The sequence below is a fragment of the Diorhabda sublineata genome, chromosome 2, assembly GCF_026230105.1.
Source record: "Diorhabda sublineata isolate icDioSubl1.1 chromosome 2, icDioSubl1.1, whole genome shotgun sequence".
Lineage (NCBI taxonomy): Eukaryota > Metazoa > Arthropoda > Insecta > Coleoptera > Chrysomelidae > Diorhabda > Diorhabda sublineata.
The window spans coordinates 22,372,854-22,390,599 of NC_079475.1; the positions used below are offsets into that span (position 1 = coordinate 22,372,854).

Consider the following 17,746-nt stretch of genomic DNA (forward strand, 5'->3'; position numbering starts at 1 on the left):
ATGATATTGACACTGGCAATTTGCGTATTTCCATTAGAACATCAAAATTAGAATAAAAAAATTGTGTGTGTCAGCTCCGACGCACGACTGGAGTTTACTCCTTAAGTTCGATAGTCTAACCAGACGCAAAAAGAGTTTATTCAACTTAAAAAAGATTGATACTGTATAAAAGGGTAAATTTGTTAATTAATGAAAATAATATACATATATAAATATATATTTATTCAATTTATTCATTTCATATACATTTATTATAACTAATCGACGAAATATTTTACATTAAACTTTTTACAATAGTCAATAATCTCGATAATTCATATTGAGTTGATTATCTAATTTTATGTGTTGTTTTCAAATATATATTTATATGAATTACATCGATAATTATTAAAATATTGAATAAATACAAATTGCACATGCTCATACATATAATATAAGAATTATAACGTACCTTGCAACCACGTGTTTGTTAGATGTTCCGGCAATATCATCTACACCTCTTTCTGCCATAGTTATTTGAAAATACTTTCAGTTCACTTTAACGGAGCACAATGATAAAAATTAAAACTTCACAATAACAATATTAATTATTGATATTTATAATAAAAACAGCAATATAAGTATGTCGACACTGACAAATTAGAAAGTTGCGCATCATAGGGTGCGCACCAAAAACGTAACGAGGTCATTCATCGATAGATTTTACTCTTCACATTTTTCTCATACCGGGCGTAAGCGGCGAGTAAACTCCAACAAAATAGAAATTTGTTGTAATAAAAAAACTAATTTTTTTTCAGTTCTTATATCTCAAATATGTATTATTTGTAGTTATATTAGAATTTGCAAAATAGAGCTATAAATTTCACTTTTATTTAGGTCTTTTTTATCATTTATAGCTTTTTCGTCCTTATGAATTTAAACAATTTTTAAAATGCAGTTGTATTTTTTTTATCGTATTGATAACTTTTTGTATATTTTCTAAATACTGAGATGTTTGCCCTATGTAAATAGCGTCACAATTATCTGTCAAAAATTAGTAAAAAAAAACTAATTTAAAACAGAAGAGACCTAAAATCCAAAACATTTAGAAGCATAAACATATTAAAAGGTCTAAGAAACTAAATAAATTGCATTTGCTCCTGATAAACTGTTATTATGTATTCATTCTTCTGATAGTATTGTTTATCTAACTAGACTTGAAGATACTTTTAATATTGCACGTTTCTATACGAGCATTTCCGATAACTGCAGCTGTCCGGGATATTCTTTAGAGCCTGGTGCCATTCAAGAAGCGCCCTTACTCATGGCCGTTGCATTCATCAGCCATTATCATGAGTTTCTAGAGAGGAATTCTGAGCTTATTTCTTCTTGCTTTTCTCATCCCCATGCTGTTGAACACTGTTTGATTCATCCGCCTTTAGGCTCAGTTTCCCAACCCTAGGACAAGTTGTCTTTACGTGAGAACCAAATATATTGGTGTGTTCACCCACACCCCGTTAGCGAGTGAAGCTGCAGATTGGGATTACTACTTCATTAAGTTTAAAACCATAAGGCATTACTAAAATTATCCGGTCTTTTACATGAAGACAATTTCATTATCATTTATTTAATTGATGTTGAACGGCAATTATCGTGTGATATTAATAAATGAATGACAATTTCATTATCATTTACTCAATTAATATATTTCATACAACGATAATTTCAATATAACAACCTGTTTTAATGAAAATTACCTACCCATATTTAACTATTTAAATCTAGATATAAAACCAGACATCGAAAAATCAACAAAACTCGCCTCCAATCCCAATTATTACGATCTCGGACGTTAATGAAGTCATTTTCTAGTAAACGAAACAGGTTTGAGATTCTTGAAGCCAGCATTGCCGCAAGTACTACCAGAGGAAGGGAAAGATACTAGAGGTTCGGACTACCTGTTGGTTGTCGATAGATACACATATCATATTACACATTTTTAGAATTAATTCTTAGGTTGATGTTCAGACAGCTTGATTAAAGAAAAAAAGAGTTTGATTTTTTGATTTGAAAAATAAAATTTTGTGCAGTTTAACAAAACTATTGATACACAAATCCATATGGATGGTTATAATATTTGGACTCAGAAATGATTGTTGAATAGAAATGCAAGATTTTTCCAAGAATTTTAAAAGTTATAAACACCAAAGTTTTTTTGATTGCGAAAGTTTTCTTAACAAATCTTTTTTTGTTTGCGATCTGAATAAATGGTTCGAAGCAATATATAAGTTATCTTGTAGAAAAATTACCCAGTAGCAATTTCATTTCACTTAAAAACAAAGTTTGGTCGAGGAATAACTACAGAACACTATGACACTAAAATCTGTCAAGCAGATTACACGGAAGATGTCTTCGTTTGGTGGGAGGTTTCGTTAGAGGTTTCCATGCGGTGAGAATATTTTTAGGAGAAGTGAGATATTTCTTCTTCGACTAACTTAATTTGAAGATCACATGGAGCGTTTATAACAAGTATTAGTACTTTTGACTGAAATCTTTCTAGAATTGGTATATTAGAGTTGAATGCTCTGACATATGGTTGAAAACCATAACCCCAGATGAGTTTTAATGTGACTTTGTAGCAGCTTGTTGTTGATTGTTAGTTGGAATCTTCCACCTATTAACCAGTTCAGGTTGCTGAGTTTCAAACCCAATTGCTTCCTCTTGGTTAGTATGTGTGTGCTGCAAATTAGTCATCGGTCCAGATGAATCCTAAGGTATTTTGCACTCTCTTTTTTCTGCAGAAAATGCTCGTTTAATATTACAGTTGAACAGACCCCTCTCCGTTGGGTGTATGTAACATGAATAGATTAATTTTCATTTATTTCTATTCTCCTATTTTTTAGCCACAAGGAAATGGTATAAGTATGTCTGCCATATATGAGAGGCAAAAGCTGGGTTCTGATGGAATGCTAGCTTAGCAGTGTCATCTGCATATGTTGTGGTAGTTTCGTTTTTGCGTATGGGAATAGCAACTGTGTACATAAGATAAAAGATAGTGCATTTCCCTGTGGAAGTAAACTTGTGATGTAGGCTTAGTAATTGAGATTATAAATAATGTATATTCCTCAGCTACACAAGTCAAGAAAAACATTGAATTTTTCAACCTAGCACACTTCACTCTCTTTGAAACTGTTAAATTCATATCATTTCCACTTGCTACACTAACATTATTTTGATAAGATTTTAAAAAATAATTTGATAATAGACACTTTTTCTGCTATTGCTTCATTTAAAACGATTGTACTCACCTCTACAATCCATATTATCCAACTAATATCCTTTACAGTATCATTTCACTTGAAGGGGTGAATAGAAATTTGAAAGTACCACGCTGGCCCAACAAACCCCACGAGAAGTCGATCTCTATACATTCATTACCCATCACGCCAATAATATACTTCCCACGCCCGTCAAAAACCCAAAACCCGCCAATAGGTCCCCTATACTTACAAGGGCCAGGCGACTAGCTCCCTAGTTAGCTCAAGACTAGCAGTTAGTGTGTATGTGTCAACAGTGTTCTTGATGGTAAGCATATTATTTTTATATTCTATTTTAATTATTTTATATCTTTATTTCAGCGTTTCGTTTCCTCGGTGAAATTCCAAGGAGTAGGCAGATTGAGGACTTGGAATCAACCAAGATAACGGGTGATTCATTGCGTGGAGTAGGCAGAATAAGACCACGGAATCGAGTCACTTCTTACCAATGAACGAATACCCACCCCATATATAATATATAAATGCATATAAATGTTCTTGATTTTAGGTCTCTTCTGTTTCAAAATTAGTTTTTTTTGATAGTTTTGACGTTTCGAAAATGTATCTTTTTTTTGAAAACTATCATTTAGAACATTCAATAAACTTATATTCTTTTTGTAAGCATATACCGATTTTTGCGGTGTTAACCGCGATTCTATTTTACTATAAACGCAAACAATGTTATTAGCCACTGTTGTGAAAAAAGAATTTGTTGTAGTTAACAAATTGTAAATCAATTTGTCGTTTTTATTAATTCTTATTACGTTTCTTTTGTGTTAGTAGATAAACACGATTTGAAGACAAACAAACAATGACATTTTGGAGACCTCACTCTACACGAGGGATGGTGAAAGAAAATTGGAGCACGGTAGCTCTCATTTCCTAAATTCATTATCATATTTAGTATAATTGAAACCTGTTTTTAAAGCAACTATAGACGATAATTACATTTTTTTACTTATACAAATGTGGCGGCGAATTCCAATTCAAACAGAATATCCAGCAAGTTGCATGGAGAATATAGTGTTGACCTTGAACGTATAACTAATGAAGTTATTAAGACATTAAGCGGCTGTGGCCACACTCGTTTGGTTCGTCCGGTTTATATTATTATATTTCTCGGTGAAATCACAGGAGCTACTTCTAGTTTTATATATATATTAATTATAATGAATTATAATCTCTGTCATTTTTTATACTTCGCTTATTCTTACCGTAACCGTATAATTGTCAAATGAGTGCAGATACTAACATTGTTTTAAATTTTGTGATTGTTATGAAATAAATATATATAATTACGATAATTTTTATTCATTTACCGAATAGAATAAGGATTATTAGCAAGAAGCTGATAAAAAAAATTCTATATAAATATTTCTTTTCATATTCCGCCCACCACTGTAGTTTTACCTTTTTAGTTGATGATAATAATGATAGGGAAGGGTGGGTACTTGTGAATTAATTTTAAAAATATAAATTAACAATTCGCAAAACAAGTGTATCTATATTTTGCAGGAAATTTTATTATAAATATGAAAAAAAAAAAAGATTTATCCAGTGATAACAAAACATAAAAGACGGTGATAGTACACCGACAACAATGAATGTTCTAGAGCATATTGTTTGGACTTGAAATAAAACAAAACAACCGAGTCAAGCGACTGCTATCTCATGTTTTGATGAATCTACCAAAACGCATGTCACATTTAAAATGTATCTGCTTGTCAATCTTATTCTTTCATCATGCCGTGGTATGCCGACGGAAAATCTGTACTCTTTTCCCGTTGTTGGTTTTGAATAAAAGGAAATAAAATCTTTCAAACATTGTTTCGATTATGCAAAATACTAGAGAGGATTAACGGAATAGTGAGTTCTCAGATGATGACAACACTTTCGTTACGGTGATATATTATTGTTCCCACCATGTTTTCGATGTCGTCTGTCAAAAGTCTAGCAGATAGATAGTTTTAATACCTATATGAAAAGAACTGTTTTTGTTTTGACTAAATATAGAGCAAAACGACTTTCGAGTACTGATTAAACATTATTTTTTACAAGTAAAAACCATTGAAGAAACCGATGAAAAGTCAATTGAATATTATCCTGAAAGATCCCAGTCATATAAAATGTTTTTTAAGTCGCTCTCTACTATTATAAGTAGCCATATGAACATGGATGATACTGAATGGCTGAGACCGTCTTTTACTTCGAATATTTCATAAAATTTCAATAAAAGCCGCACTCTTGTACTTAGATATCGTCGAATAAAATTACGTGATTAAACCAAGTAAATATTTCAAACGGACGGGTATTATTTTGCATATGTGACATTTGAAAAAACAGTTTGCAAGGTGTGTCTTGATTGCTTGATATGGTAAAACAGGGCTATATCATTTTGATTTGATGAAAGGTTTTAAAGCATTTGATAGAGAATGTTTTTGGTAATCTAAAAATTTACAGGTTTCAAACATTTTCCTTATAAATAACCATATTTAATGATGATGTCTTTTGCCCTGCAGCCTTGATATATATTTGCATAGCACAGCTGCTCTCAACATCTACAGATCATTTCCATTTAAGAGATCTGTGCTGGCTTCAAGGACGTTAGTTTTTTGTTCGAAACATTCTATATGTTTATATACCTGCGATACCAGAGCATTCTAAAGCTAGGCGAACTTCAGTATCTTCTTTTCCACAGATACTTTACTTGTCAATTTCTATTTGACCTAATCTCATCAAATGCTTCCTGTAACGGCCGTAAAGAGGCTAGTGTAGATATATAGCTTGTTCTTGTTGAGATCCAAATAATGTTTGGATTTAGCTGCATCAAAGTTTCGAAATAAATAATTCAGTCTAGACAGGTACTTCCAAGTATTTCGTATTGGTATATCTCCTACTTATAAGAGTATTTTCCGATAGCAGATAAAGGTTCCAAGCAGAAGAAAGACGTTCGTCGTACTTTACTGGAGAGTGTATTGAATTCTCCATAATCTTAAATGCTTTGATAACAAAAACCCAAGTCAAAAAGTCTATTATTCTTGCTTATTTCATATAGTTTTTTTCAGTACTCTGATATCAGCATTGAGTCAAAATGAATTGATAAGTTACATTTCTGATATGTCTTTTCCGACCTCATTTACATGCATCTTCAATAGAAAGTATTTCTGCACGTCTACAGTATACATCATATTAAATAAAAGTTATAAGTGCTATTGTTATTAACGTTAAACTTGATGACATCATTCTCAAAGTTTTTATTTTGAAAACGCATGACAAGTCGTATATTGACCAATGAGTTATTAATAAGAAGAAAAGAAATTTGTCAAAGAAATCTACTAAATCAAATAATGAAGTTGCGTCTATCCTTCTCAATCTTTGAAATTTTGGTGTTGAAATAACATTATCTATCGAGGCGTGACTACAGTTTGGGCCGGAACAAAAACAAAATATGAGTATTTGCACATTTTATTGCTTTTGATTTCACTCTAATCGAAAAGGAAGCACGTGCAATAACTGTTTCAATATGTTTGCTTGGATTTTCCGAGTTATTACCATGGCATTTGGTACTTTTGGTACATTCATTCTTTACTTGCTCATCCATATTAACAATTGTTTATTCCATTATTTAATGAGTGGAAGAAATGATTTCATTTTTGGCTATTTTAATCCTATACTTTCAATGAACGGTTGTTTTACTATAACCGCCACATAAATAATTGCTTAATCTACTCTCAACAAACACAGTGATGTCTATATTGAAAATTTATAAGAGAAAAATAAGATTGCCACTTCTTTTATAATCGTAGTAATTCAACATTTTTTTTTGAAATAATAACAAGGCGTCTCAAAACATCTGGTTGAAAAAATAACAGCTATCAACACTAGTAAAAATTCCTTAAACCTGATGTTAATGTGTTAATTCTCGACATGCTGACAAAGGGGATAGATATAGCATTTTTATCTTTCTCGGCAATATTTTAGATTAATGAGACACGTTTCATGTGTCGAGTTCTATCTTTGTTTCACTTAAATATTGTCATAATTTTAACTTGAATCGCGAATTTGCAGAAAGAAAAACTTAAATAGTACGAGAAACGTACAATATTTCTTAATTTCAAACTTACCAGACTTAAAATATTGAAGAGAATAGTGGTAATAAACGAAAGTGGAGTTGGAAATTTAATAAAATTGTTTAAATTATCATCAGTAAAAGCTATGCGTGAGCTTGTGAAAACTTAAAGATGTGCTCGTTGGGTTTGATTTTATTGGTAGGTGAGGAATATTTTATGTGAGATTCGGTTCACTTCGGTAGCTCTGATATAGGAATATTTTCTTCTGCCAAGGTTGTAGTGGTTGTAGATGAAAGGCCGGGTACAGCTGCATTATTATCTAGCATGTGCCATCTAACATAAGAAAGAATTCACTAAGTAAGAGGAAGACTGCAAAAAAGAAACGAAGGGTGACGTGGAGGCTGAGGTATGAATAAAACATTCATATTCCTCATTCCCCATTTTCACATAATTGTATTTTTTCGAAAAAACATTGAGGAAATAGAAAACTTTATCAAATTGACTTTTGTCTTGACATCATATGCAACAAGTTCACAAAATGAATAAACTGTGTCTGTAGACAAACCAAAACAATCATAGATAAGGCAAACGCGTCTGCAGATATATAATCACAAATCATAGGGTACGCGGAAGTCGGTTATCACAGATACAACACAGGCAATGTATGATATACATCAATGGGACTGCAAAGGGATTACCCAGGCATCTAGAATCAATAAGGTGTCCCCGTTCTTAGTATTTGTAGTATAGTTAAAATACTAGACTTCAATATTTCTCTCCTATTCTTGGCATTCCGTTTCTATATTACTTCGAATAAAAATACAACAGTCACCTTACCGTACAAATGTTATGTATTGCATGTTTGGCGTCCTCCAATGATGATTTAATTCAACGTAAATAACGTAGTTCCATCAAATCCAATGATTCATAATTTTAAATATAATTATTTATCAATATACCTTCATTTGGGATGACGCAGTGGAGCTTTTATAATGTATCCTAATAATGTACGAATATACTATTTGATGAAAGCTAAATTTTTTGCCTTCCCCAGAATCCGTGCCAAGCGGCTTGGTGAGATTATATCCAAGCACCCATTTTGGGTCATAAACTGCTCTGTTATGGATTATCGTAGGTTCGTATTTTCAGATCGAGAACTTATCGATGAGGATGGCCAACAAGGTTATAATCCCCTAGATCATCATAACTTGTCCAGGATATGTACCCAGTTCTTCTTGCCATTTCAATCCAGCTTTAAAATTTTTCTTTTACTTCTTAATTTGATATAAATTATTATATAATTATGATAAATAAAATCGATGTTTTCTGGCACAAAAATCTATAGAAAAACGCAAATTTTACTCACCGTAAAATGTAGATATATTATCTATCTATGAACTAACAAATATCAACAGGCAATAGAAATGATTTAATTTCATGGAAGTATTGAAAGAAAAAAGAAGCATTTAACCGTAGAGAGAAGCCTGAAATATGGTTAAGTTGTGGTAAGATATATTCGACAGTATACATCTTGATTAAGTGTCACATTTTGTTAAAAAATATTTAAATTTCTAATTTCAACTTAAAAATTGTTGAGTGTTGAGTCTGTTTCAGTAAAAGTGAAATAACAAATAAAGCTTCTTCTAATATAAGAGTTCATGAATAATTTATCAAAAAATTGCGCAATTATTCGTATGTCTAGATTCAAAGCCCGGGAAAGTTATTATTATAATATATTATTATTATTAAAACTTATACTCAATAATTTTTATTGCCGCCTTAGATTTAAAGAATTATCTAATAGCGTCCGCTCCAGTATTCTGACATAAATATAACTCCAATATAGAAAATGCTGGGGGGAATATCTTGGAAATATACCTGAAAAATTATAATTATTTATATCTTAACCACAAATATTGTTGGGACAAGGGCCACTCTCCGGGTCCTAGATAGGCGGTGTCAAAGAAACCATATTAATTCAAAATAACTAATACCTCTCCTAGTTCTATATAAACAAATAGAGACTCTCTACCACAAAATCTATCACAATCGTACATTTGAAAAAATTAGTCGGTGAAACAATAATTAAATTAATTAAAGGTACCGAAGAATAGCATAGCAGAATTTGGTTCTGTTCAGTAACCAATGAATATTAATGAATATCAACCAAATTGGTTACATAATTGCGTTAAAAATTAGAACAGGATAAAAAGATCATTAGTAATAGATTTTTGTTCATTCTGTATTAAAATTGAAAATGAATTATGATATTAAATTCCGAATAAATATTTATAAAAAAGATATGAGGAGGAGTTAATCAAACCTATAAAACTCCGTTTATAAACTCACGTGGATTATTATCACCCCGCCACTGCGTTAACAAGTGATCAGAGAATGCGAGTCCATTCCCTCACACTCGGATAAAATAAGCCCCTCCCCTCCTTGCCCCTCTCCTACACTACTTAGTTGAGTTGTAAGGTCTGCCTGTCAACCGAAATATTCTCCTGCCTCTGCATTCTGGTTAGTTCCATGTTGTCTGCAGTGTTTTATGTATGTAGTGAATCGTTTTTTTTTCGTACCTACCGACACACGCAAATCAAAACAATTGACAATTCGAGAACGTTGACAAACATGTGTTATTATTGTACTCTCATTAAACGTATGAACTGTAGGGACAACCAGATTTAGTGACTTGTGACAAATTTTTTTGTGATGGAATGTGATTAGTGACATGCCGGAAAAAGAAGCGGATTTTCAGACCGCTATGTCCGCAGGACTTCCCATGCAATTTCCTTCAGCTTTCGCTGCCTTTCACGCTCCTTTGCCCGTTGATCAAAGGACTCACGACGGACGGTACGTCTGGGATCATAGGATGCAGCCTCCTCCTACTGGTGCCTTCCATCCGCCAGCTCCATCAAGGTAGGAATCAAAGTATGAATGCTTCAAATTTGATAGTTTCTAAAGGAAGAAACGAATTCCGGAAGGAAAATATTTTAACTGGATTCATAAATTGTCAACAATGAATTTTCTTTCGATAATGGGGTGTCTCTTAAAAATTTCGTTCGATTATCAATATATTTAATAAAATAGGGTGGAAATAGTGAATAAAATAAATTGTTGTCTAGACATGATGTAAAGTAGTGAACCAAAAAATTTATTATAATAACAATCAAATTATATTAATTTATGTTTATGACAATATTAGAAATAACGTCTATAGACGATTAAAAGTCAAGAATATGAAAATTTATTTACTCATTACTTCAGTACTTATAAATTAGAATATAGGTATAAGTATAAATCTTCCTTGACTTAAACATTCTATATCACATGAGTCTTATGGTAACCCATCTAGTTATTGTTTTTGTTTGTTTGTACACAAAAAAATTACATGTTATGGTAGTAATTTGTGCTATCGGCTTCTCCAAAATATTTTCAATACAAAATTCCTGACGTTTTCTTTTCGAAACTCTTATTTTCATTACTTCATTATTGAATTTTCAATGACTTTCAAACAGCGCGTAAGTTCTGTAATAAATAATTTTATTGCTAGTTAAACCTATGTAATACTTGGCATAATATATCGGTAAGGTAGTTGGTTTGATACCGCAACCCTAATTAACACGGAAAATATGATTATTAACTATGACTATTAACACATTAATCAATGTCAGTCCTCCATCTAGTACCAGCTTTTCAGCCAAATTTTGTTTTATACATCATCATAGTTTTCTTGGAGAGTAGTACAGTCTAACGCTTTTCCATCTTTTCTTTGGCTCTAAAATATGCTTTTATTTCAGCGATGTTTTCAATAGGGTGGTTTACTTGTGACTTTCTTTTCTTAGTAGTTGAAAAATATGTGTATCCCAAAATACAGAGGTCAGCTCTTACTGTTTTCGCCGGGTCCACTCTACTCAGATGGATACTTACTTATGTAATGGTGAATACAGTTAATCAAAGCCCATTTTTTTATTCCATTGATAGGAAACGAGGCACCCATTTGGAACTAAGCTTTTCCACGCTCAAATACTTATGTAAAATAGTGTAAATCTATCTCACCTTTTAAACCATGTATGATTTGTGTTGACCTTTATACGTGAGATCAGGTATGTTGATGGTACAAATCATTCATGTTTATCTTATCGGAAATATATTTATTCCAAGCAGCCCTTCATTTCCTTACACAATGATCGGAATCTTATTCCATATACAAAAGAAATAAGTTTAAACATCTTGCAGTCTTAATAACAAGCTATGACATCGTCAGCTTTTTTTTCTTATCGAAATGATAAAGCTCCCACTGCTCAATAGTTGCCTCTCCATGGGTTGTTTCTTATTCCTTTAATGTGAAATAAGCTCCAGGCTATAAATTGAATATTCAACAAACAGAAACTGATATAAAATCGACAAAAATAAAAAGATTTCTGAATTGATAATAATCGTTATACATTATATAGTTGATTTTTTAGTGATTGATATCGAAAAATACAATTATTATATACTAGATTTTACCCGCGGCTTCGCTCGCATCGAATCCATTAAATAATTATCAGAAATCATTATAATAGAAAAGAATGAACTCTGTAGCTATATTAGAACCTGAGATATAGATCTTTGAATGTAGAAAAATTTCCAGAAACCTAGAAAAATCCATAACTCCACATTGAATATCCGCGCCTAGCTCCTCTCCAACTCAACCGATTTAATTGTTCAAAAACTCGAAAGAAAGAAGGTGTTTCAGCTAGTGTTCTTAAACCAAAACGAACTCTGTAGCTATATTAGAACCTGAGATATAGATCTTTGAATGTAGAAAAATTGCCAAAAACCTACAAAAATCCATAACTCCACATTGAATGTCCGCGCCTAGCTCCTCTCCAACTCAACCGATTTAAGTATTCAACAACTCAAAAGAAAGAAGGTGTTTCAGCTAGTATTCTTAAACCAAAACAAACTCTGTAGCTATATTAGAACTTGAGATATAGATCTTTGAATGTAGAAAAATTGCCAAAAACCTACAAAAATCCATAACTCCATATTGAATGTCCGCGCCTAGCTCCTCTCCAACTCAACCGATTTAAGTATTCAACAACTCAAAAGAAAGAAGGTGTTTCAGCTAGTGTTCTTAAACCAAAACGAAGTCTCTATCTTGGATAGAACCTGAGATATTGAGGATAGAACGTGTGTATATGAAAAGCTCCCATAAGTACAGGGGGAAATCGCATTTGAGTATAACTTGAGAATGGTGAAAATTAGATGAAATCCGATGGTTGATGGCTGATCTGTGCATCAATAAATTTCATTGAAAAAAAAATTAAGCAAATCGGTTGGGTAGAACGCCTGAACGGACTCGGAATGGAAATCGTCAATTTTTTTTAATATATAAGATACGTATACTTACACACAAATTTTAATTTGCTGAATATACACATTAACCATTATATTATGCATTTTAGAAGAAAATATGTAATATTAATATTAAAAAATAGTTCGCTAATCTAAGTATTTATTGAAATGAAATGGTAATTTTCCTATTATTAGGCCATTCTTGTAAATTCTTCAAAATTATAAATTAATTAATTCAATATAAAATAAGTTCTTCCTTTAGATAACGGAATTGTTTTGCTTTGGGCTTTACGCTTCAAAAACTGCAGTACTGCACATAGCAATTTCGCGCATTGGATCAAACAAAAATTCTTTGTCACATTACAATGTGAAACCATGTTTAATAACTGTAAAGTTCTTAAAGTCTGCAACCGTATAACCGCACTTAACTATAATCTAAAGAGATGAAGATCCTACAATTAGACCCTAAATATTTCATTTTACTATTAGATATTGCTGGGAGGAATGATACATATGTATTTTGCAAAAAAGTTTCTATCTTATTACAAAAATATATATCTGTTAAAATTTAAATTAATACTTAGTACCATTTCTACTATTCAAATAACTTGCCCAATAAACAATTATGCCACCTAATAAATTTTCTTTTTTCTTCTTATTCTCCGTTATTTTCTTACTTTTTTAAAATATTTAACGTAAAAAAAGATACAAATAAAGTTTGTTTTCTTCGCAACTTAGGTGATATTCATACTTAACATAGTGTTTACTGGTCAGATCAGACTTGAAATTTTTTGTACTAGTATTAATCAGTATGCCTTGTATGATCACTGAAACAGAAAAAACTAGAATCAAAATTGGAGTTTTTCGAGCAATGTCGATTTGTAAGAATTTCTTTTGGTTATTTGAGGCAAAGACAATAATACTCTGATTTATGAACATCTAATTAATCTACCATTCATGACATAGTAATCGCATGAAGGTTTCTTGTAGAATAAGAGAAAAAAGAGGCAGTTGCTAGATTGCAAGTTGAGTGTACTTCTAAAGAATTTACCGAAAGTGATCGACAATATTGTTTGCTACAGTGATAGATCTAGTGATCAAAATGTAACAAATTTGAAGTAGTCTTGTTAGGACTATATATTTAAATTTTGTGGTTAAAGAGCCTCTCTCATCGTTACTTAGTTAAAAAATGTTGATAAAGTAAATATTATTTTTACTTTAAAAATAATAGATATACCACAAGAGAAACATTTATACATAGTAAATGATGTTCCACACAAGAATATTTGTGATTGAAACAAATATGCTCAACAAGAGTGACTACAAAGGAAAAAAATTGGCTTAAATCGTTGGAAATGACGAAGAAAAATATAATGAGAATAGAATAAACAAGAAAAATCGACATAAGGACATAAAAGTGCCTATAACAAAGTGACTTTTGTTAATTTAAAATATTAGGTGTTGCTATTTAATTATGAGTTTAAGTTTGTGAAATGTTATATTTCACATTTTTACTCATTTTCACCACCAATATACACCTTGCATCTATAACTACATGCTCTGTACGAACCTATTTTTTGTGCTGGAAGTATTTTTTTGTTATCTCTTTTAAAGCGCGTGATGATTTATTTTACAGCTTCAATGTACGTAAATTATTAAGTTATTGATTTCAGTGACTCTAAGATTGATGTTCACATTTTGTTTTTTTTTATCAATAAAAAACATGATAATCAACGGGTTGTTTGATAAAATTATCAATAGTATTAAAAAAAGCGAAAATTTTACGAAATCTCCTCAATTGTTAATGTTGCAATAATATTTTTTCACTTATTAACAAGGCCTAAAAGTTAAAATTTTTAGATTGACCCTAACCTAAAAACCATAAAAAATTTGTCAGTTTTTCTGCAAAAACTCTACAGCGTGGCGAAAGAAAATGATGGATGGAATGATATAAAATATTGGACAGGAGATGCAGCAGTTAATATATGCACATACTATTAAAAAAAATCCAGTATAGGGCACTATGGCAGCTACTGTATAGGGAAATAGATAATGATAAGATAAAGGATATTCCTATTGGAGAACTGGAACGTACATACTTTCAAAGATTATGATTTCAATATACACAAAACAAGTTTGAAGACTACAAGAGAAATGTTATGAACGTATTATATAATTTCTCTGCCAAGTAGTTACAAGAATATGTTTTTGAAAGGTATAGTCTCAAATACAATCCTTTCTCTTACATAGAGTTTGCAAACGCAAGAGCTGCCAAAAATACTAAACATCGGCAACTGCAAAAAGATCAATAAGCAAGTTTATCTACCCAAAAATTTTAAAAAATGTATGTATTTAAACAAATATAATATGAAAAAAAACTTACTTGTAGAAAAAAGATTTGTCTTGTTATGAAGTCAAAAAATTTCCACTAAAATACTCTCTTAGTATAAAGAGATAAAAAATTTCGAAAATCATTGTTTTTAGTTAAAAATTTCTGGTTTTTATTAAAATAATCAATACATTAAGTATTACGGAAATGCCAGTGTTAATCTTTAATTAATTGTATATATTACAACGTGTACAACAGTATATATTTATTAATAATTAAGTGAATTGAACACCTCCATAGAATTAGCAGAACTAACTAGGCAGAAACATTAATCCTACTGCATTATTTATTACTTCCAACTAATTTGTTCTATTGTAATTTTGTAGCATGCGCTGTTGGAAAAAGGTGGCGGAACAAAATAGAAAAACATATCTAGTTATAATTGGTTCAATTCAAACCACAAAAAAAACTCTTGAGTGGATTCCAATAATTTTAATAAACAAACTATTATCAAAATCTGAAGTTATTGTTTTGTTTATTGATAATTTGTTATTTTCAGTTTTTATAATTGGTATACATATCATTAGTGTTTCTTTGTTATTCTCAATTGGAATAAATTGAGATACTAAAGCATAACTAGATCTGAAAGTAATTTTCATTATTCGAAACAAAAAGAAAAAAGTATAATTGTGTCGAAAATCTCTTTTCTGCTGAAGAAAATTCAATTTATTATTGATTAGCCAGTTTGTATTAATTAAAAGTTTATTTTTTCCTTCTTCCATTTTTTTCGTCTTCACTAATTCTTCTACATTCGTCTTGTAGTTTAGATTTCATTACTGGTTTTATTACTTATCACTTCTCTAACTTTTTCTGGCTGAATGTAACATATTTTTATTAGTTTCAATCCTCTGTTACGAGTTTTCTCTTCTTTAACATATATTGGATTCACTTCTTCAGCTCCAATTACTTTGATTTGCTTTTATTACCTAATATTGCTCTTACGAATACTATATGTATGTTTTTCTCGTTCTGTTTCACTATTATCTTTGATTTTCTCATATTTAATATTGATATAAAATAAAATTACAGTTATAGAATCAAAACCTTTTATTGAAAGCAGAACCCCAGGATATGACATTAACAGACTATAAAAAGTGGTAACATCAATTGACATAAACCCAAATCAAGACATTAATGACTGAGTGATTTAAAATAGACAATAAAACTCCTTAAATCACCATCAAACAGGAAACGGTCACTTAACAGACACAAAACTGTCTCCAAGTAAAGTGATAATTAATTTTGAAATAGACAGAAATGTTTAAAATACAAGATCATAGAGAATATAAGAAAAGCCAGACGATTCACGGCAATATATTTTAATTAGAAGTACCAAATACTTGCGTCGCCGCATCCTTATTACAATTGCACTCCACTCTCTCAGATTTCGTCCAGCTAAGCGCAAATAAGGATGGTCATTAGGGACGATGCGCCTGTCAATTGTTCTTACAAATTGAAAACTGTATGGGTGACAGTGCTATGGTATATGGTATAGATAATTTTTCCTATGTCTAAGATGGTAATATACACTAGTTTATTGCTCCTACAAGTTTAGTTTAGCAAGATATTCGGGAGACATGAAACTGTATGGTTTATGAACCTTGAGCTAGGATATCATTTTCCTGGAAAACAGAAATAAATCACACTAAGTTATCACGACAAAAACAAAGGTTTCGGAGCGTGTTGTACTTATCTATGACGATAACGACCTCATAGTACCAATGTGAACAAAGAGCTTCTCCAATAGTTCAAAGCGAGCTCTTTAACTAGTGGTAGTAGTTATGAAAAATGCCTCAACATTCGTTTAACCATTAACGCTTTTAGGATTGTACATTTCAATTGGTAAATTTTTATCTTATTTATGACCTATCGAAAATGAAGAAACAGAACAGCCCTCACACATGTCAGTACGAATGCAAATTCGACGATACCAAAAGGTAACATTTGTGACAAAAACCAGCCTAATCACGGTCGTAGCGAGACGACGTCTTCGAAGAGAGATGAAATGTTTCAGGGGTCTTTTATTGACAGCACAATCTTACTGATAAATGAATGCGTAGAAAAGATGTCGGTATGACTTGCAACAAGAATCATTGACGGAGCTACGTGTAGTTTCTGACATTGATATAATCGCAGGATCATGAGTTGATAATATTTATTCAGTAATTCGAAGAATTTGCGTCTAGTTGAAGAGATACGTTGAAAGATCGTTTGTCAACTCTATAAGAAAGGCTGTAAACTCTGAATTAAAAAAAATGACTCTGGCTATTGTGAAGTATATTCATATGATTTTATATTAAAAAAAGTGTGATTATATCTCAACACTTGTCAAAAATTGTATTGAGAGTGAATAACCCATCTTTTTAAATTCATAAAACCGTTAAACTACCACAAATAAATTGAATAAATCCGATTTTCTGCAAATTGTTATATTTCCTTTACGAATTTCACATTTTAAAACCGGAACCCTTAGAAATAACAAATAGAGACCATTCTAGAACATGCATTCCAGTTCGTACAATAGAGAAATAATAAATATTCTCCACAATCACTTTTTCGAAGAAATGTCAGCATGTTGTAACACTGACGTATTGCCTAAAAATCTCTTTTTCGACGGAATCATGATCCCTTTTGTGTTGCCAAACGAC

At 31.3% G+C, this 17,746-nt stretch overlaps 1 protein-coding gene across 1 annotated transcript in view; it reads left to right on the forward strand.

The window, feature by feature from the left end:
• The first annotated feature begins 9,823 nt into the window (after nucleotides 1-9,823).
• Nucleotides 9,824-17,746, forward strand: part of LOC130452765 (transcriptional activator cubitus interruptus) — a 197,325-nt gene continuing 189,402 nt past the window's right edge. The window contains exon 1 of the mRNA XM_056792186.1: nucleotides 9,824-10,285. Within this exon, the coding sequence (XP_056648164.1) occupies nucleotides 10,098-10,285 (188 nt within the window). The 5' untranslated portion in view covers nucleotides 9,824-10,097. The remainder of the gene's footprint in view (nucleotides 10,286-17,746) is intronic.